Source organism: Cnephaeus nilssonii (genome assembly GCF_951640355.1).
Source record: "Cnephaeus nilssonii genome assembly, chromosome: 8".
NCBI lineage: Eukaryota > Metazoa > Chordata > Mammalia > Chiroptera > Vespertilionidae > Cnephaeus > Cnephaeus nilssonii.
In genome coordinates, this window is record NC_137079.1 from 95,140,380 (window position 1) to 95,163,397 (window position 23,018).

Genomic DNA, 23,018 nt, shown 5'->3' on the forward strand with positions numbered 1-23,018 from the left:
GGGGTGGGCCCAGGGGCCAGGCAACTGCTCTCATCTTCCCTGCACAAACAGTGTGACTTTAGGCTAGTTACTTGTCATTTAGTTTTCTTGTTTGTAAATGGGGAAATAAAATGATTTGCCTCTGAGGGTTGTGATGAAAATCCTATCTAATAAAAGAGTAATATGCAAATTGACCATCACTCCAAGACACAAGATGGCTGCCCCCATGTGGACACAAGATGGCCACCACAAGATTGTCTACAGGGGAGGGCAGTTGGAGGTGACCAGGCCACCAGAGGAGGGCAGTTGGAGGTGACCAGGCCAGCAAGGGAGGGCAGTTGGGGGGGACCCAGGCCTGCAGGGGAGGGCAGTTGGGGGAGACCAGGCCTGCAGGGGAGGGCAGTTGTGGGTGATCAGGCCAGCAGAGAGGGCAGTTAGGGGTGACCGGGCCAGCAGAGGAGGGCAGTTGTGGGTGATCAGGCCAGCAGGGAGGGAAGTTAGGGGTGACCGGGCCAGCAGAGTAGGGCAGTTAGGGGTGACCAGGCCAGCAGGGGAGGGCAGTTAGGGGCAATCGGGCCGGCCGGGGAGCAGTTAGGCATCGACCACGCTGGCAGGGGAGTGGCTAGGGGGTGATCAGGCTGGCAGTCAGAAGCGGTTAGGGGCAATCAGGCAGAGGCAGGTGAGCGGTTGGGAGCCAGCAGTCCTGGATTGTGAGAGGGATGTCCGACTGCCCGTTTAGGCCCCATACCAGTGGAATCGGGCCTAAACGGGCGGTCGGACATCCCTCAAGGGGTCCCAGATTCGAGAGCGTGCAGGCTGGGCTGAGGGACACCTCCCCCCCCCCCCACTGTGCACGAATTTCGTGCACCAGGCCTCTAGTAAAATAATAAAAGTGCTCATAAAAGTGTCAGGAACATAGCAAACCTCCAATATCCTTATTATCATTAGTTATATTAAGTCAGTTTTTTTTTTAGTATTTCACTGTTCAGTTGGAGTTTAGACCAGTGATGGGCAACCTTTTGAGCTTGGTGTGTCAAACTTCGCCAAAATACTGAGCATAACTCGGGTAGTGTGTCACTTTGAGGAAAAAACTAACTCCAAGACTCTAGTCGCAAATGTTTCATCCTCAGGAGCAGCAAATGTTTCATCCTCGGCATGCGGCCGCGTGTCATCAGAAATGGCTACGCGTGTCAGTGCTGACACGTGTGTCATAGGTTCGCCATCACTGGTTTAGACTGTCATGTAATTAAACTGTTGATGGCTCTGGACCACAGGGCAAGAAGCCAACATTATCTCTACACAGTAACCTTGTAGTTCCTGTGGATTTGGAATTAGACATGTCTAGAGAGCTAATAAAACTATCTGGGAGGCAGGCTGAGACTATAATGAAGTGACTTATTTAAAGTTATTTTGAGGTAAATTTAAATATTGTAAGCCATCTCTGAGAGCTCCAAGCAGCTTGTTAAAATAACTTGGAGGTGGACAGTGCCGTATTAAAAAACACTCAGGTGCATGATGCCAGGCCAGAAAGCCAGAAAGTGTCTAAAGCTACTGAGGGCACTGTGCTCACCTGGCATGAATTCAAAACCAAATAATCAGGGCCAGTCAGCCCGGGAAGACCTCCACAAAGCAGAATCTGGATGATGAGGAGGGCGAGTGTGTAGGTGACTTCTCCAGTTCAACAAGGCTTCCTGGAGGACCTGACGCTTCAGGATGTGCTGATGCTGCTTTCCCCACTGAGCATTGTGGGATCTCTTTGGGACAAGATATGTCATTTTTTGTTATTGCCTTGAAAATCAAATTGTTGAATGGGATAAATCTGGTCCCTGCAAATTCCAGACACTGAGCATGAAGAAGGGGCTGAAATTGGGTTCTCCTTGGGAGAGAGTATAGCCTAGGGAAAGGCCCCAAGATATGAGTCAGAGCCAAAGCCGGTGTTGCCTGCTTGAGGTGCCCTGATTCTGTCTGGTGTAATAGACTTGTGCTCTTATTTGTCTGGGAGGACAACAGGGAACCATATTGGTTGTGAAGTGATGTCAAGAGTGTCTGTTCAAAGTCTTCACTTCCACTGGACAATGTTTCAGTCTTTTGTTCTTCATGAAACTCCTCTGCTGCCCTGAGACCAGCCCAGGAACCCAAAAGTAAAGTCACCAATCAACTCATAGCCTTTACTAGACCTTGATTTTTTATTCTCACTGAGTGCTGTGGCTCATTTTCTCTTTTGGTCTACCTGAGTCATATCTTAACTGACTGCTTCAGTTAATCTGTGAAAAATACGATGCATGTGTAGAATTGACTTATTTTTCAGTAGTGGAATAAAAGCCTACAAGTAGGTGTGTTTGTTTAGAATTAATGCTGGATATAGACTAAAGTATAGGTATTACTGATATATGAGGATCTTATGACCTAAGACACATGTGGGAGGTTTGCTCAAACTTCTGAAGAAGGTACAATGCAGGCTACTGCTAAACTGCTGCCCTTTTGACCTGGACTAGCTCCTTAGCTGTGCAAGCTTAGAGGAGATGGACAACCAACCACGGTTTTCTCCTGGTTTCCTGGGATGGATGCCTAGAGCGGGAGAGGAGGTGATGTGTCTGCCTTTGTTGAGTGTTTTTTGATTGGAGGTTACTAACTCGGTTCCCTTGGCGTTCAGGGTAGCACATGAGAATGGTTCAACAGAAATCCTTTGATTTATTAAAAACTGCAGGATTTTTATTGTGACCTGACTGGAGATCCTGACCATCCAGGAGTCTCTGAGTAGGAATTGGCAGATTGTTTTTATAATCTGGCCCTTCCCTGAGGAACAGTAGGCAAGAGGCACATTGTGCCTAGAACCAGCTCACTATTTAGCAGAGTGTTAGGGCTTCTTGGCATCCAGGGAAGGACTCAAGACCTGAAGGTGGTACTGTGGGGTTGGGTTGAGAGCAGTACTCAGGTAAGGGACGGCCAAGAGCAGGCTGACAGGCTACCTAACAATATCTAGGGGGAGTGTGTGCTGTACACACATTATCTCATTTAACCCTTAGGGTGACCTGAGGTCTAACTAACTGAAGGGTTAAAATAACTTGGCCAAGGTCACAGCATAGTACTAGGGCCTATGCTGCAGCCTGAGTGTGTGGCTCTGAAGCCTGTGGCTTTGAGTTATCCTCATAGTGTGGGCCTCTCATTCTCATCTAGATGAGCAAAGGTAGCCCAGTTTCTAGAGTACTCAGTTCATAACTACAAAATTTTTGTGTTTGTTTGTGCTCCCTTCCATTCTCACTCCTCTCCTGACTCCAGAACAAATGGCTGTTGCATACTAGTATTGCTAATGGACTGGTTCTCTCTTTTTTTTTTTTTAATTTCTTTATTGATTAAGGCATCACATATTTGTCCTCGTCCCCCCATTCCCATCCCACACCCCTCCCCACACATGCCCCCACCCCCCTCTTGTCCTTAACCGCTGGTTAGGCTCATATGCCTGCACGCAAGTCCTTTGGTTGATCTCCCCCTTTACCCCCACCCTTCCCTACCCTCCCCCCGAGGCCCGACAGTCTGATCCATGCCTCCTTGTTTCTGGGTCTGTTCTTGTTCATCAGTCTATGTTGTTCATTATTTCCCCTAGATGAGTGAGATCATGTGCTATTAGAAATACACTTATAAGAACCGTACAATTAAAGAGAGGTTTCTGGCTTGTGTGGACACCAAAGAAAGGGTGTCACTACTATCACTACGTGCCCCCGGTAGAGGTGCAGAAAATGTAACTAAGACCTTGTCTATATAAAAAGAAATGGACAGCCAGTCTGAAAGGGAATTCCCATGGACTAGAACAAAGAATATCCTTACATGATGGACTGGTTCTCAATGGCAGTGGGGTCAAATCACCGGTAACCACATTCCTTCCCTCCCCTCTTTCCTCTCTGCTCTCTGGGCTCCAGTTGCTGGCTGACTTTAAATTTATCCTTTTACCGCCCAAAACCGTTTGTATTTTAACACTTCGCCCAACTGACTGCTTGTTAATACATTAAGTATGGTTATGCTATTCCTAGTCCAAATGAAGAAACAAAACAATCCTCAATCCTTTGGCCTCTGACATTAGAATCTGACATCCTTCTCTTGATGTAAAATAAAAAAGTAGGTATTAGAAAATCATTTAATATTTTTTATAATTTTTATAGGTTGAACACAAATGTGGAATTATATCAAAGCCTGCAAAAATTACTAGCTGATAAAAAACTCGTGGATTCCCTTGATCCAGAAACCAGGTACTCATTTCCTTGCATTTATTATGATTGTGACTGTAGAGGCTAGACTAGAAGACTCCTCCTGGGTATCTCTCTACTCACACACCCCGGTGTCTGGAGTATTTCTCCACAGGTATCGCTACATGATTCCTGCACTTCCTTTAGGACTCCACTCAAATGCTGTCTCCTCTAAGAACTTTGTATGAGATCATATGCTTAATCCCCATTGTTTTTCTTCTTAGTCCTAATCACTTCCAACACTAACTTATTTGTTTGCTAATTTGTTTATCATTTTTCTATATCACTATACTGGAAGTTCCTTGAGAATAAGAATCTGGTTTGTTTTGTTCACTGCTGTATCCTTGGCACCTACAACACTCATGCCCTATAGTATGTGTTTAACCAATTAATGAATACCTATAAACTGTTGATAATTACATTTAGCTTCATGCTTAAAGTTCCATAATTGATATCACCAGAAGGTATTAGCAAATTGATTTTATTTACTGGGTGGATGTCAAAACCCTTGAAATGATTTGCTGTGGTTCACTAGATTATATTTGTTAATCTGAATTGAAAAGGCCTCATTTCTAAGTTAACATAAAAATATTTGATATTAGACTTTGGATATCATTTCTTTGCTCAAATTTATTTACTATAAAATAAGTGTTGTAGGTTTTGTCATTAACCCACCTAGATATTTTTTGTGTTATAGCACAGATATTAACATTTTTACTTCCTGTTTATACTTATCTACTTTTTGTTTATGGGACACTTTCTTCCTTTGACTCCTTGATTTCTTCCTCCTCCTGCTTCCTTCTCTCCTTTCTGTCTCTACATGTGGCTTGTGACTTCCTTCAAGTGAAGCCCTACCCAACAGGGATCAATTGATAATGGGAACTTGTGTTAATTTGGTATGTGAGTAGTGTGATGTATGAGTAGCCTAATAAGGCTGTGTTGGGGGATGCTTTTACCTGATTGCCTGGTATGCAGATGTTTATTTGGTCCTACTGCACATTGATCCTATGCTCAGTATACTAGTAAAGCTAACTATACCATCAGAATAGTTTGTCTTTATTATAATTGTACTAGAGGCCCGGTGCACGAAATTCATGCACTCAGGGGGGGTGGTGCCTCAGCCTGGCCTGCGCCCTCTCGCAATCCAGGAGCCCTTGGAGGATGTCCAACAGTTGGACATCCTTAGCATTGCTGCGGAGGCTTCTGGCTGAGCGGTGCTCCCCCTGTGGGAGCACACTGACGACCAGGGGGCAGCTCCTGCATTGAGCGTCTGCCCCCTGGTGGTCAGTGCACGTCATAGCTAGCAGTCCTTCCACCATTTGGTCGATTTGCATATTAGCCTTTTATTATATAGGATTGTATTTAGCATTATATTGCCTTATTAGCAAAACAAGTAAAAGTTAAATGACTGCTAATTTTGCCAGATTTATTCTCCGCTGGTACTGACAATAGCAGGTTATTCATAATATGACTTTAAATTTCTTTAAAAAATTATTTATTGAATTTAGAGACATGGGAAGGGATGGAGGAAATGAGAAAGAGAGAGAAACACACACACACACACACACACACACACACACAGAGAAATAGAAGTTTGTTGTTCCACTTATTTATGCATTCACTGATTGATTCTTGAATGTGCCCTGACCAGATATTCCACAACCGTGGTGTATTGTGATGACACTCTAACCAACTAAGTACCCAGACAGGTCCATAATTTAACTTTAATAAAAATTGACTTTACCATATTTAGTGATTAAAAGTTGTAGTGGACTAGCATACCATTTTAGATACAAAATATTTGTGTTAATAGGATACACACCATATTTCTGGATGTTACTGAAAATTCCATAAGGATCTTTTAACCAAAACAGCCTGGTACTGGCAGAAGAATAGGCCAATAGATCAATGGAACAGAACAGAGACCCCAGAAGTGACCCACATCACTTGACAAAGGAGACAAGAACATACAATGATGTAAAGACAGTCTCAAATGTATTGGGAAAATTGGGCAGGTACTTGCAAAAATTAAGCTAGAACACCAACTAAACCTTATATACAAAAATAACTAAAAATTTAGAAGAAAACATTGGCAGCAAAATCTCAGACATATCACGTAGCAGAATTTTCACTGATACATCTCTTAGGGCAAGGGAAACAAAGGAGAAAATAAACACATGGAATCAAAAAGCTTTTGCACAGCAAAGGAAACCATCATCAGAATGAAAAAGGAACCCACTGAATGGGAGAACATATTTGCCAATGACACATCTGATAAGGGGTTAATTTCCAAAATATATAAAGAATTCATATAGCTCAACAAAAGGATGACAAGTAACCCAATTAAAAAATGGTCACAGGACCTGAATAAACACATCTCCAAAGAGGACATACAGATGGCCAATAGACATAGGAACAAAGGCTCAACAGCACTAACTATCAGAGAGATGCAAATTAAAACTACAATGAGGTATCACTTCACACGGGACAGGATGGCTACCATCAATAAATCAACAAAAGCAAGTGCTGGCAAGGATGTGTAAAAAAGGGAATGCTAGTACATTTCTGGTGGGAATGCAGATTGGTGCAGCCACTATGAAAAACAGTATGGAATTTAGTTAAAAAAAATTAAAATGGAACTAATGTTTGACTAATGTCCCACTTCTAGGAATACATCCTAAAAACAATAAAACACCAATCAGAAAGAATATATGCCCCCATGTTCACAGCAGCATTTACAATAGCTAACTAAGATCTGGAAACAGCCCAAGTGCCCATCAGTAGATGAGTGGATAAAAAAGCTGTGGTATAATTACACAATGGAATACTATGCAACCGTAAAAAAGAAGGGTCTCTTATCTTTTGTGACAGTATGGATTGCCCTAGAGAATATTATGCTGAGTGAAATAAGCCAGTCAAAGAAAGATAAATATCAAATGATCTCATTTATAAGTGGAATCTAATGAATGAAATAAACTGATTAACAAAAGATGTCCAGAGGTACGGAGTCATGGAACAGACTGACATATGTCAGGGCAGGGGCAGGGGGAAACAAGAAGAGATTTACCAAAGAACTTATATACATACTAGAGGCCTGTTGCATGATATTCATGCAAGAATAGGCCTTCCTTCCCCTGGCTTTGCTCCCGGCCGCTCCCTCCGCCCCCCTCCCTCCTCCACATAGCAGGTGTCCCGCCCGCCCGGTTGCTCCGTGCCTGCATATGCAAATTAACTTGCCATCTTTGGCAGGTTAATTTGCATACTCACTCCTGATTGGCTGTGGGTGTAGCGGAGGTACGGTCAATTTACATGTTTGTCTATTATTATGTAAGATTAGAGGCCCAGTGCATGAATTTGTGCACCAGTGGGGGTCCCTCGTCCTGGCCTGTGGGATCGGGCCAAAACCGGCTCTCCGACATCCCCTGAGTGGTCCCAGATTGCGAGAGGGCACAGGCCAGGCTGAAGGACCCCACTGGTGCATGATCGAGCCTGGGAGGGACGTGGGAGGTTGGCCAGCTAGGGAGGGATCATGGTAGGGCTGCAGGGCATGTCTGGCCCATCTTGCTCAGTCCCGATCGGCCACACCCCAGCAGCAAGCTAAACTACCTGTCAGAGCATCTTCCCCCTGGTGGTCAGTGCACGTCACAACGACTGGTCGACCTGTCAACTGTCTGCTCCCTGGTGGTCAGTGCACATCATGGTGAGTGGTTAAGTGGCCTTAGCATATCATTAGTATACTAGAGGCCCGATGCACGAAGATTCGTGTAAGAATGGGCCTTCCTTCCCCTGGCTGCTGGTACCGCTTTGCTCCAGCCTGGAACCGCCTTTCTGCCTTCCCACGCTGCCCAGAGGCCCTGAGCTGCTGGGGCGGTGTGGAACGCCTGCGTCATCGCCATGGCGACAACTCAAGCGTCCCTCCCTGCCCCTGGCCGCTTGGCGCCTGCGCATGCAAATTAACCCACCATCTTTGTTGGGTTAATTTGCATACTCACTCCTGATTGGCTGGTGGGCGTCACGAAGGTATGGTCAATTTGCATCTTACTCTTTTATTAGTGTAGATTATGCTTTGATTGGTTGAATGGACGACTGGACATTTAGCATATTAGGCTTTTATTATATAGGATGTGCATAACCAATGAAGTGTGGTGAAGGCCTGGGTGGGGCAGGGAGTGGGAGAAGGGGAGAAACGGGGGGATGTCTATAATACTGTCAATAATAATTTAAAAAATTCCAGTAAGGTTTTTTTAAATAACAAAATGATAAATGTATTAGGAAAAATAAACTGGGTAGAATATTGCTGTTTTAGAAAGGAAAGATAACTTGGAAGTGGGAGGAAACAATAATTTGAATAATTACTGAAACTCACAGCACTTGTACATTCTCAAAAATATTGGCTAGCACTTAGAAGGAACCTTTTATATAGTAAAATCTAAGGCAATGGCTAAACAAAGAATTATAGATTTAATAAAATATCTTGTCATACCAAGTTAGTGTATTGAGGAAATAATTTAAATTGAGTAGATCATCATCTTATACTTAGATGTATTTGAAATACTAGTTCTATTCAAAAGTATTTCCAGAAGAGTCCCATTGGTCAGTAAGTTTGGAAATCTGACATATTGTATTTTTCCTCTTGGAGAAGCCTAACCATAAAGAAAACTATTTTACTAGGGGTTTTCCAAAACCATGAAGATCTTTGTTGTATGTAAAGACTATAAAAAAATGCATTCTCTAGAAAATATAATGGAGGGAAGATACCATTCACAAGAGCAATAAAAGTTGTAATGCACCTTGGAATACTCAGGAAAGCAGAGTACAGAGCCTCAACATACACATACCTGGGAAGCATGAAAGATGATCGAGAAACATACTGTATTTTTAGATAAGAAGAAAGAAAACTCAGTAATGTTCTCTACTGGTCTGTAAGTTTAATGCTGTCCAATTTATATCTAAGGGAGATGTTTTTGTTGTTACTTAAAATGATTTGAAGTCATAGATCATACATATGCCAAAAATAGGCAGAAAATATCTGGTAAAATACCAAAAGGGAACTTGTATTCGATAAGGCATATTATTAAAAATACTAGAGGGGGTGCCTTGGCCTGGCCTGTGCCCTCTTGCAATCCGAGACCCTTCGAGAGGTGTTGGATAGCTGGTTTTGGCCCAATCCCTGCATACCTGATCCAGACAGGAGGGAGCCCGATCCCACAGGCCAGGCCCGATCCAGACAGGAGGGAGCCCAATCCTGTGGGTTGAGTATCTGTCCCCTGGTGGTCAGTGCGCGGCATAGCGACCAGTTGACCAGACGTTTGGTCACTTAGGCTTTTATATATATACTAGAGGCCTGATGCACGAAGATTTGTGCAAGAATGGGCCTTCCTTCCCCTGGCTGCTGTCACTGCCTTCGCTCCAGCCTGGAGCCGCCTTTCTGCCTTCCCACAGTGCCCAGAGGCCCGGAGTGGCTGGGGCGGTGTGGTATGCCTGCATCCTGCCCCCAGCCGCTCGGGGCCTGTGTATGCAAATTAACACACCATCTTTTTTTTTTTTTAATATATTTTATTGATTTTCCACAGAGAGGAAGGGAGAGGGATAGAGAGTTAGAAACATCGATGAGAGAGAAACATCGACCAGCTTCCTCCTGCACACCCCCCACCGGGGATGTGCCCACAACCAATGTACATGCCCTTGACCGGAATCGAACCTGGGACCTTTCAGTCTGCAGACCGACGCTCTATCCACTGAGCCAGACCGGTTTCGGCTGTTGGGTTAATTAGCATACTCACTCCTGATTGGCTGGTGGGCGTCGTGAAGGTCCAGTCAATTTGCATCTTACTCTTTTATTAGTGTAGATATAGATTGTATTTGAAAGGACAATATACTTATAGAATAGTAAATTAGATCAATGAAAAATAGATACATTTTAAACTCAGACACAAATACATATAAAACTATTTAGTATGTGATAGCAGTGTCATCTTTACATTTGTAGGGAAAGACTTGGTTTTTAGTAAATGATGTTAGGTCAATGTATAGCTATTTTTTGGGAAAAATAGATTACTTAACATTGAAGTTGTTTTTTTTTTGTTTTTTTTTTAAAGAAATCATAAATGTACTGAAAATCTTAGGATGTGGAAGGTCTTTCTTCTCATGATACCAAAATCAGACCACAAAAGGAAAGATTTATTTGATTATATTAAAACTGCAAACTTTTGCCCTGGCTGGTGTCCCTCGGTTGGGCGTGGTCTTGTGTATGGATAGGTTGCCTGTTCAATTTCCAGTCAGGGCACATGCCCAGGCTTTGGGCTACATACCCAGTAGGATAAACATGTCAAACATGTCAAACTTGAGGCCCATGGGCCACATGAAGCCCACAACGAATATTTTTTGTGGCCCAGCCAATATAACGGTATGTAAGAAACATTTTAATGAAAATCTCGTAACTTAATTTTTATAATATCCTGTTACACATAATTATTAATAACAAACTACAATGTTAGCTAATGACTGATTACTCTAATCGTGTTGCATTCATTTCCCTATGCACCTTATGCGCAGACGCACCATTTCTCTCCACTAATACTAACAGCGAATATTTTAGCAGCTGATCGCCACATCATTAGTCTTGGACTGACTTATTTGGTGTGCGCAATCCTATCTAATAAAGAGGGAATATGCTAATTGACCCTCACACCATTGAAAAGATGGTGGCGCCCACAACCAATAAGGAGGGAATATGCTAATTGACTGCCCTGCCCTCAAAGCTGGCAGCGCCTACAGCCAATAAGGAGGGAGTATGCTAATTGACTGCCATGCCCTCAGAGATGGAGGCGCCCACAGCCAATAAGGAGGGAATATGCTAATTGACTGCCACACCCTCAAAGATGACGGCCCATAGCCAAAAGATGGCAGTGCCCAGTCCACTCAGCCCTGCCGGGGCAGCAGGCGTGTGGCAAGGCCGGGCCCACCCCCAAGCGGGCCCAGCCGCTCCACACGCCTGCCTCTGGAGTCCTCCAGTTCCCTCAGCCCCCCAGCCGCCCATGGCTGGCCCGAGGCACAGGCAAGTCTCGGATGGAGGCTGCCCAGCCAACGCCCAAGGCGCAGGCAAGCCTCAGATGTTGGCTGCCCAGCCGCCCAGGGCCACCCAACGCTCAGGGAAGCAGGGCCAGCCGAGGCTTGCGCTGCCGGCAGTGGCAGCAGCAGAGGTGTGATGGGGGCGTCACCTTCCCCTGATCATCGGGTCGCCTCCTGCCCCTGAGGACTCCCGGACTGTGAGAGGGGGAAGGCTGGCTGAGGGACCCCCACTCCAGTGCATGAATTTTCATGAACTGGGCCTTAGGTAGAAAATACTTTGCTTTCGGAGAACAAGAAAAATAGGTTTATTTGCATTATACTTATTAATTTGTGCAGTTATTCAGTATCTGCTAAGTTAATGTTCAAGAAAAAATATTAATTTTTATTAAAATGTATTATTTTATGTTAACAATTACTCATTTGTTTCAGCCCTTTGTATTCAGCATGTCTCTATCGAAATAAACCTACGTTTCTATGAAAATTGAAGCTTTTGTTTTTTTGTGGCCCACATAAACTTAAACCTTGTTTATTTGGCCTGTGTTAGCCTTTGAATTTGACATGCTTGCAGTAGGGGATGTGCAGGAGGCAGTCATTCGATGTTTATGCTCACACATAGATGTTTCTCTTCCTCTCCCTCCTTAAAAGTCAATTAAAATATTAAAAAAAAAAAACTGGGACAAATGTTACATAATAAAGGGTTAATGTACTTCCTCTGTTAAAAGGCTTTGCAAATTATTTTTTAGAAAAGGAAAGAGCCTAGCGTGTGTGGCTCAGTGGTTGAGTGTCGAACTATGAACCAGGAGGTCAGTTCAATTCCGGTTAGGGAATATGCCCGGGTTATGGGCTAGATCCCCAATATGGGTGTGCAGGAGGCAGCCAATCAATGATTCTCTCTCATCGTTGATGTTTCTATCTCTCTCCCTTTCCCTAACTCTATAAAATCAATAAAAACATATTTAAAAATGTTTTTCCCTTTCCCTTACTTCCTATATAGGAAAAAAAAAGAGGAAAAGAGGAATAGTGAACCCCTTTATAGAAAAAACTAGAGGCCCGGTGCATGAAATTCGTGCACGGAGGGTGGGGCGTGTCTCTCAGCCCAGCCTGCACCCTCTCCAATCTGGGACCCCTCGAGGGATGTCCGACTGCCCGTTTAGGCCCGATCCCAGATCGGGCCTAAACGGGCAGTCGGACATCCCTCTCACAATCCAGGACTGCTGGCTCCCAACTGATCACCTGCCTGCCTTCCTGATTACCCCTAACTGCTTCTGCCTGCCAGCCTGATCACCCTCTAACCACTCCGCTGCCAGCCTGATTGATGCCTAACTGCTCCCCAGCCAGCCTGTTTGCCCCCAACTTCCCTCCTCTGCCAGCCTGGTCACCCCTAACTGCCCTCCCCTGCAGGGTTGAACGCCTCCAACTGCCCTCCCTTGCAGGCCTGGTGCCTCCCAACTGTCCTCCCCTGCTGGCCATCTTGTGTCCACATGGGGCAGGATTTTTGACCACATGGTGGCAGCTATATTGTGTGTTGCAGTGATGGTCAATCTGCATATTACTCTTTTATTAGATAGGATAGAGGCCTGGTGCATGGGTGGGGGCTGACTGGTTTGCCCTGAAGGGTGGGGGTTCCCTTGGGGCATGGGGCGGCCTGAGCGAGGGGTCTGTGGTGGTTTGCAGGCCGGCCACACCCCCTGGCGACCCAAGAGGAGGCCCTGGTATCTGGAATTTATTTATCTTCTACAATTGAAACTTTGTAGCCTGGAGGAAAGCCAAGCCTGCTGCTCGCTCCTCGGCCAGAAGCGATTTCTGTTGGAGTTAATTCATCTTCTATAATTGAAACTTTGTAGCCTTGAGTGGAGGCTTAGGCCGGCAACAGGATGGCTTCTTTTGTTACCGTGGAAACCCAAGCTTCCTTCCCGCTCTTGGTGGCTGTAGCCATCTTGTTGGGTTTATTTGCATATTTGCTCCTGATTGGCTGGTGGGCATGGCTTAGGTGTAGCGAAGTTGCGGTCAATTTGCATATTACTCTATTATTAGGTAGGATAATGGGTAAAGGGTTCTTTTTTGTGAAACTCATTTCACCGGAATTTTAGCCTCCATGTTAGACTCCATTGGATAGTGGCTCATAACTTCTCCAAGAGGAATTTAAAAAGCACTTCATAAGATTATTCTGAGGTTTAAAGGCCATAATTAATGTAAAATGCTTTGTCACTTATCTGGCACATAGTAATCATTCAATAATTGAGTACTACCACTATTACAGAAAGGTAAAATAAAGCTAAGAGCCCATCAGTTAGCAATGTAGAAACAGAATAAGAATCATGTTTTAATGGTTTGGGATAATGAATCCTCTTTAGTTTAAAGTGTAAACTGATGAATCTTTATGGAGGGCAATTTAGTAATAATGTCAATGTTCATATTTTTGATCATTTTAATTTCTTGAAGTTTATCCTAAGGAAACAAACAAGGATAAAGGTATGTATCCAACAAGGATTTTATCATAGCACTAAAGGCCCGGTGCACGAAATTCGTGCACGGGGGCTCCCCTCAGCCCAGCCTGCTCCCTCTCCAATCTGGTACCCGTTGGGAGATGTCCAAATGCTGGTTTAGGCCGTCAGACATCCCTCTCACAATCCTGGACCGCTGGCTCATAATCACTCACCTGCCTGCCTGCCTGATCACCCCTAACTGCCCCCCCGCCACCTGCCGGCCTGATTGTCCCTCACTGCCTCCATGTGCTGGCCTGATCACCCCTAACTGCCCCCGCCCCCCACTGGCCTGATCACCCCTCACTGCCTCTGCGTGCCAGCCTGATCACCCCCTGACTGCCCCCCCCACCAACCTGATTGCCCCTCACTGCCTCTGCGTGCCTACCTGATCGCCCCTAACTGCCCCTCCTGCCGACCTGGTTGCCCCTAACTGCCCCACGCTGCCGGCCAGGTCACCCCCAACTGCCCCCTCCCTGCTGGCCTGGTTGCCCCTAACTGCCAGCCTGGTTGCCCTCAACTGCCTCCCCCTGCTGGCCTAGTCGCCCCTCACTGCCCCCCCTGCCAGCCTAATCACCCCTAACTCGCCCCCTGCTGGCCTGGTCGCCCCCAACTGCACCCCCCCCCCCCGCCAGCCTGGTCACCCCTAACTGCTCCCCCCCGCCGGCCTGTTCGCCTTTTACTGACCCCCCTCCCCCTGCCAGCCTGGTCGCCCCCAACTTCCCTCCCTGCTGGCCTGGTCGCCCCTAACTGCCCTGCCCTCCCCCATCCCTCTGGCAGCCTGGTCGTCCCACGCAGCCTGCTGTTCAGTTGTTTGGTCATCACTCACTAACCCCCTAATCCCCCTGCCAGCTTTATCACACCACATGGCCTGCTGTTCATTCGTTTAGTCATCCCTCACTAACCCCCCTGCTGGCCTGGTTGTAGGCAGCCATCTTGTGAGGGCGTGAGGGTCAATTTGCATATTACCTCTTTATTATATAGGATGATTTACAGGAATAGGGAAAATGAATACATTTTTTAGTCCATATGACAAAACACAATATGGACATTGAAAGCCATATTTATGAAGAATATTTAAAGATGTAGAGAAATACTAAATGTTTGTGATACAATTTTTCAAGAAAAAGCAAGATACAGAAGTCTATATAGTTGGATCTTAATTTTTCTAAATAGCTGGTATAACATAGCAAAAGTAGATTGGATAGAAGACAAGAGAAGGTCTTCATTGTTGGTGTGAATCACAAGTTAATTGTCACCAATTTTTGTATCTTCATAAAACAAAGATGCTTCCTCAGCCTGTGCTGAGGTCCCATTGGGTTTCCCCTACCCCTGTGGTCAGCAAACTGCGGCTCATGAGCCACATGCAGCTCTTCGGCCCCTTGAGTGTGGCTCTTCCACAAAATACCATGTGCGGGCGTGCACGTACAATGTGATTGAAACTTTGTGGCCCATGCACAGAAGTTGGTTTTTGGCTCTCAAAAGAAATTTCAATCGTTGTACTGTTGATATTTGGCTCTGTTGACTAATGAGTTTGCCGACCACTGCCCTACCCCTTCCCCCCAGCCTACCTGGTGTGGCAATGGAGACAGTGGCTCTTTTAAATGAGGGAATACATGCAGTGCCCCTATGTCCATTCAGAAACTCAGCAAACATTTTTCAAGTACCTGCTATATGCTAGGCACTGTGCTAATATCTCTAACCTTATCTAATTTAATTAAACATGTTCTTCATATCCTTAAAAAAAGAAAAAGAAGTAGACTGGAAGGAAACCTATATATATAAAAGCCTAAGCAACCGTCGCAACCGAAACAACCAAACAGACGACCAAACAGGTTGTGTGGGGCAACCAGGTTGGCAGGGGGTTAGTGAGGGATGACCAAACGACTGAGCAACAGGCTGCATGGGGCTACCAGGCCGGCAGGGGGGTTAGTGAGGGATGGCCATACAACTGAACAGAGGGCTGCATGGGGTGACCAGGTCGGCAGGGGGGTTAGTGAGGGACGACCAAACGACTGAACAGAGGGCTGTGTGGGGCTACCTGGCTGGCAGGGGGGGTCAGTGAGGGGCGACCAAACGACTGTACAGCAGGCTGCTTGAAGCAACCAGGCCGGCAGGGGGGGCATTTGGGGGCAACCAGGCTGGCAGGGGGGGAGCAGTGAGGGGCGACCAGGCTGGCAGAAGTGGTCAGTGAGGGGGGACCAGGCTGGCGGGGGCGGGGGAGCAGTTGGGGGTGACTAGGATGGCAGGGGGGAGCAGTTGAGGATGACCAGGTCAGCAGGGGGGACAGTTAGGGGCGATCAGGCAGGCAGGCAGGTGAGCAGTTAGGAGCCAGTTGTCCCAGATTATGAGAGGAATGTCCAATTGCCAGTTTAGGCCCAATCCCCAGGATCGGGCCTAAACAGGCAGTTGGACATCACCCGAGGGGGCCTGGATTGGAGCGGGTGCAGGCTGGGCTGAGGGGACCCCCCCTCCCCATGCACGAATTTTATGCACCAGGCCTCTAATCCTACAATAATTTTAATAGCAATTATCTTTGGTGGGATTAGTGATTTTAATTTTTCATACATTTTTACAATAAAGCTGTTATACAATAAACTTATGTAATACAATAAACTTATAGAATAAATTTCTATCACCAATTTATTAACTTCTGCTATCTTTCTTTTCTCTTACTAAAACAAACAGCAAATACCTTTGCTAGAAAAGAGAGTGGTATGTTTTTTAGGTTTACTCATTACAAAAGGAGATCAATATGAGGTAGAAAAAACGGGGATAGTTTAGGGGCTTAGTAAAGCACTTTACATTATTTAAGAAAGAAAGTAAAAATTAATAAATTATAATGTGTTCTATTGAGTTTTCAGAATTTTAGAAGTCTAACTTTAATTCTGTTCATTCAAGGTATATTAGCACAATAATCAGGAAGATAAGTATGTCTATTATGAAAAGTTCAAGGAGAGCCAAAAGATTAGATCAAATACCTGGATAACATAATTCCAGAAAAAAAGTATTAACAGAAAGAGGTGTTACACTTGAAGTTGGATTCAAGCTTGCAGTAGGATTAAAGAGAAAGAAAACAATTCTCATGAGCCAAGAAACTCTGCTTCCAACACAGCATCAAAGAGTTTAATATTCTAAGTATCTGCTCACAGTTGGAAGAAAATGGAAAATTTCATGGAGAAGGTCTTTGAAAAATTGTCCAAGTATAAACTCTTTTATGTTTTTAATTATTGGGATTTGGATGGAGTTAAAATAAGTAATTATCATGGTGGCTTTCACATGTTAGTGGTCTGCAAATAAAGGAATAAGCTCTTACATAAAAAGCTAGTTATAATTGTTTTTCATGTTTTGCAATACATATATTGACTTATTTAAACATTGGTGGAAACTTTTTTGTTCCTTCTTTGCTTACTATAAATTTCCATGTAAAGCATTTATAGCTCTATACAATGAAGGCCTCTCACAACATGATTTTCTATCATGTGACCTCAACACAACCTTTTAAAAAACTGTATGTTGACCCAACATTTTTTTTCTTTAAGCAAAAATCACAAATTCTGTTGGAGTCCGTAGTAGAGACCCTAGATTTGGTTGGTGGTAGAGGACAGTGTTCAGAGTTCTCACCTTAGAGGATAGGACATTTCGTGAGGTATCAGGTTAATCATGCTAAGGACTTATGACCTTGAGACAGATCATCTTGCAGGAGTGCAAGACTGGACAGAAGGTGGCCCGTTAGGGGTGGTTGCAGTATTTAAGGGCAAGGGTGACAATAGCCTGTAAGATATATTGTTTCCTGATTCCATAATATTTGTCAGTCATGTTTAAGAGTGATATTAGTCTAATATCTTCTGGAGGTCAGGAGTCATATATTTTTACTCTAATATATCTGAAGAGCTGTGTGTCCCAGCCCATGCTTTTGTGGCACATCATGGTGATGTCTTATTTGCAGTACACACATATTTTCTTTCATTTACTGTATCTTATGAATTCAATATTTTTATTTCCCTGGTAACCTAATGGGAAAGTAAATGATATTAATTAGCTTGTAATGCAAAAGGGAATATATACTTCTAAATATAAAATATTCAGGAGAAAAATCCTTGAAAAGTTCACCCCTTACTTTGGATATGTTATCCAGGATACTTTCTCTTCCATTGTTTTGTTGTTGTTGCTAGTATTTGCCACTCTGATGACATTGTTACATTAAGGAATGGTAAGGAAATTAGGGCCTGTTAAATTTGCAGCTGCATTTTATGACCATTAAAGAATGTTGATCTCTACAAAGCATACTAGTACTAATTCTTGAAATAGTGAGGAATCTTCCCTCCCAAGTCTTAAGCAAATTTAGCACAAGGAAAAGAGGATGGTGGGTTGAAGCGGATGAAGAGCCTGCTTCTCAATAGTGAAGAATGAATAAAAGGTGATGCTTTAAATACAGCTGACACATTAAAGGGTATTATTAACGGTCTCTTTTTGAACTCACCACTTTATTTGTATCCATGTTAAGAAATTTATTATTTATTCTTCCTTGTATTTATTAATCCATTTAAAAAGTATTTATCTCCTTATGAAACATGCCATATGTAATATGCATACGTCTTTACCCACACGCAGGTTATAGTTCTGTTCAATACACATGGTAAATATAACATGTATTATAGTTAGACATGTATAGGCCTACCTAGTTGCAGATGTGTGTGTCCTACAACTATTACAGTATGCAGTAAATATTTTTGAAGGAAGGAAAGCTGGACAGTAGAAAAGATTTCCACCTCTAGAAAAAAGCAGCAGATAAATTTGTCCTCATTGGAGTAAGCACCATTCCTTTGGTTCAGCTTAAGGCTTAGTGTACTTAAGTTAGCATAATATAGATGATGCTAGATCACCCATAGGACAGTTTAAAATTCACTAAATCAGCTAGGTGTTTTGACTCACTTTAAGGTGTGAAATTTCATTTCAAAGAAAGTTGTGTGTGTGTGTGTGTGTGTATAAACATCTGTCTTTTTGTCAGTAATATTGAAGAAGGCTGATTTATTTAGCAAAAAATTGATTTTTATTTGTAATCATTATTACTATTATAACCTAGGACTCATTTTTTTTTTATAGGCGAGTGGCCGAACTTTTTATGTTTGATTTTGAAATCAGTGGAATCCATCTAGACAAAGAAAAGGTAAAACTTTCTGATTTTTTGGGTTCTCTTGTTTTACTAATATTTAATTGGTATCTTTGTTGCTAAGTCCTCATGTATAGCTTGAATTTGCATATTGTAAAACTGCTTAGATCATTTATATTATGAAATTCTCCTACAGGTTGTATTTGAATGTAGTGCTCTCCGGAAGTTGGCCTGTCACCACGATAATTCAGAATTAAAAATGACTTTAGACAGTAGGGATGTTTTAGATGTCTTGGAATTAGGATGAGATGGGCAGTATCAAGAAAGACAAGACAAATGAGTGAGAAGGCTGACACCATTGAAGATTAAGATCTGGAGGTAGAAGTATAGGGATATCATTAAGACCTTTACATAGGATATCATTAAGACCTTCAGATTATAGGTATCTTGACAGATCCACACAGTTTTGTTCCTGAAGCAGTATGTATGGGTTGTGTAATGTTTAAGCTGATACTAGGGAGGCCTTCTATATTGTCCAGACTCCTCATTTTACAGGTGTGGAAACAAGACAAAGTATTTTATTCAAGTTCCCATCCTTAGTTTCCAGGACTCCTAACCCTGGCCATTGCTTCTTCCAGAACATGACCATCTTAAGAAACTGAGTGCCTCATTTCAATATCAAGCTCCAGGTTGGAAGAATGGGGGTGACATGACCACCACTGAAAGACCTGCTTGCTCCACAATATCTCCCCTACTTGCCTGCAGTCTAGGCTACTATAGTTATGCTTTATGTAAAAAAGGTTTTCCCTAATAACTATAGTATAAAGCCACTTAACCTATTAATAGAGTTTAGTTTATTAGAGTATCTTGAAAAAGAGAGAGCCAGGTTTGGGGATATATATCATATAGAATAGATTATGTCATTTTGATTGGTGCAGGGTTTGAGCAATGCTGAGGCTGCTCACACATGACTCCTGGCCTAACCCTAAGCCCAGCATCCACAAGGCTAATAGACTATACTGTAAATTCACATTGCCTAGAATGGACACATTTTCCCCTTTCCAAGTCAATTGTTTACTTCTCTGTATCAGTGATACCAACATTCTTGGAGTCATACAAATAAAATTTTAGAGTCAGTTTGCATTTTTTCCACTCCCAGTATTCTCATATCTTAATCAGTGACCAAGTCCCTGGATTATTCCTTTAGAGCTTCTCCTTGCATCTGTCTGCATCCCCAAAACAACCCATCTTGATCCTTGTCACCAAATCCTTGGGCTGTCCTACAGGTCCATTGTCTTCCTGACACTCAATATAATTAACAACGATTAAGCATTTGCTATTTAAAGCATATACCACTTATCAGATCTTTATAGGAACTTTGAGGCTGGTGCTACTGTTATTCCTGTCTAACAACAGATGAAGAAACAGACACCTATAGGTTATGTGACTTATACAAAGTTACAGAGCTAGTAGGTTGCATATTACACACAGGTGGGACAAAAGTAGTTTTACTTTTATATTATGGAAAATAATACAAAAATTAATAATAATACAAGAATAAACTCTGTTTCATGTACTCACAACTGTAAATCTACTTTTGCCCCACCTGTATATCAAACATTCTAGAGCAGTGGTTCTCGGCCTTTCTAATGCCGCGATCCTTTAATACAGTTCCTCATGTTGTGGTGACCCCCAACCATAAAATTATTTTTGTTGCTACTTCATAACTCTAATTTTGCTACTGTTATGAATCGTAATATAAATATCTGTGTTTTTTGTAAATATCTGTGTTTTTAATGTAAATATCTACAGCAGCGGTTCTCAACCTGTGGGTCATGACCCACAGGTTGAGAACCGCTAGCAGGGTCGCCTAAGACCATCGGAAAACACAGATATTTACATTACGATTCATAACAGTAGCAAAATTACAGTTATGAAGTAGCAACGAAAATAATTTTATGGTTGGGGATCACCACAACATGAGGAACTGTATTAAAGGGTCGCGGCATCAGAAAGGTTGACAACCACTGCTCTAGAGCCTATTCAGCTAGCCCTTCCTATAGTTATAACTGACAGTGGTCAGTCTAACCTGTCTGAACATTGGAATCATTTCCTTTAAGCATTGACTTGATTGTTACTCTCCTGTCCAGAACCTTTCAGTGACTTCCCCTTGTCTATTGGGAAAGTATAATCAGCTCTCCCTGTGCCTCAGTGAATTCATGATACTCTGTCCTTCCATTTGTGTTTCTGTATCATCCTCCTCTGCCTGCTCACCAGGTTTATCCCCCTAAAATTCCTGTTAAGGCTTCATCTTCAGCCAATGGTGTCTGCAAAGCTTCATTAATCTCCGAGGTGGAATTCTGTATTCATATGAACTCATATTTTACTTATTTCATGCACCTGACATTTATCTTTAACTGTTTTTTATTGAAGTTGTTGTTGTTATTATTATTGCATCTAAATTATATGTTTCTCAAGGATAGAGTATGTGGATCATATTTTTAATGCATACCAGTTTGGGACTTAATAAAATATTGAATGAATGTATAATGAATCATAATAATGCCTGCTAATATTAATCAAGTTTGATATCTTCAGGAGGAAGGCTGAAGCTGAATGATTTAATCATTTTATTTAATCCTCATGAAAGATGTTTTTGAAACTTTACTAAAAAGTATTATGTGTCAAGTCAAGGTTAGTTTCACCAGTATTAAACTCGTTGTCTTATTGTGTGTTTTTTTTAATCCTCACCTGAGGACATTTTTTTACCCCATTGACTTTTTTTAGAGAGAGTGAAAGGGAGGTGTAGACACAGACAGAGACAGAGAAACATAAATGTGAAAGAGACAGGTTGGTTGCCTACTGCACATGCCCCGACCTGGACTGGGATCGGGCCTGCAACCCAGGTACAGCCTTTGACCAGGAATCGAACCTGGACCTTTCAGTCCATGGGCTGATGCTCTAACCACCCAGCCAAACTCGCCAGGGCTATCTTATGTTTTTATAAGAATAGCTGCCCTTCCTAGAAACTAACTCCCTGGGAACCCATGGACGTTAAATCTCTCTCTTGTAACTTCTATGTGTGTTCTCTAAGGTGCTCCGCAAGGACAGGATAAAATAAAAATACGTTACACTTTTTACAAGACAGATCTTGAAATAAACCCAAGAACATAATCTATAAGTCGTAGCTTTTTTCTTATTTAATTTGGAAGGTCTCACTGAATATAATTTACAAGTTTGAAATTAAGGGAAGTATATGTTTTTAGCAAATGTGTAATAAATAACAACAATTTAATAGACTTCTTAGAGTTCAGAGTACTGCTCATTTAGTTATCTCATGATGATGAAATGCCTAGCAGACTGTTGGTGAAGTTGGGTAGTAAACCCACTTATTATTTTTCCAGATAAATATTTATTTATTTTTATTTTTAATATATTTTTATTGATTTTTTTACAAAGAGGAAGGGAGAGGGATAGAGAGTTAGAAACATCAATGAAAGAGAAACATCAGCTGCCTCCTTCACACCCCCTACTGGGGATGTGCCCGCAACCAAGGTACATGCCCTTGACCGGAATTGAACCTGGGACCCTTGAGTCCGCAGGCCAACACTCTATCCACTGAGCCAAACCCGTTAGGGCTATTTATTTTTTCATAGTAAAGGCTTTGGGGAAAATTTTTGGAATTATCCTTTAATTTTTAAAAATCTTTTCTGTTATTCCACTTATTACCATTAGGTGGTGCTAATTGGCCATATCAGAAACAAAGTAGACAGAGAAATCTGAACTATAAAGATGTTGGGATATCTGAAAAATTATTTTTCACATAAAGTTTGAATTTTCTATATTGAAACTGGTTATTAATAAATACTTAATTTTTAGCATCTTATCAAACGTACATCTGCACCTTATATATTTATTTTAAAAATATATTAGTGCTGCTTAATCATTTTTTAGGGTCTTAATATAGTTTAGAATCTGTTAGTAGCTATTGACTCCTTTTCCAGAAAGACTTGAATTTGTTTTCACATGATGCCCATCATGAGCCCAGGTCCAGGTGCTTATCTAGTTTTCTAATAACAACTGAAAATTTATCTCTTGTCCTCCCGTAGACCTGAACTATAGTTTGTATTT

At 42.7% G+C, this 23,018-nt stretch overlaps 1 protein-coding gene across 4 annotated transcripts in view; it reads left to right on the forward strand.

The window, feature by feature from the left end:
• The window catches only part of MIPEP (mitochondrial intermediate peptidase), a 230,656-nt gene that overhangs the window by 9,992 nt on the left and 197,646 nt on the right, over positions 1 to 23,018 (forward strand). For all 4 annotated transcript variants that reach the window (XM_079778651.1, XM_079778652.1, XM_079778653.1 and 1 more), the window contains 2 exons: positions 4,137 to 4,223; positions 18,881 to 18,944. In XM_079778651.1, coding sequence (XP_079634777.1) covers positions 4,137 to 4,223; positions 18,881 to 18,944 — 151 coding nt within the window. The remainder of the gene's footprint in view (positions 1 to 4,136; positions 4,224 to 18,880; positions 18,945 to 23,018) is intronic.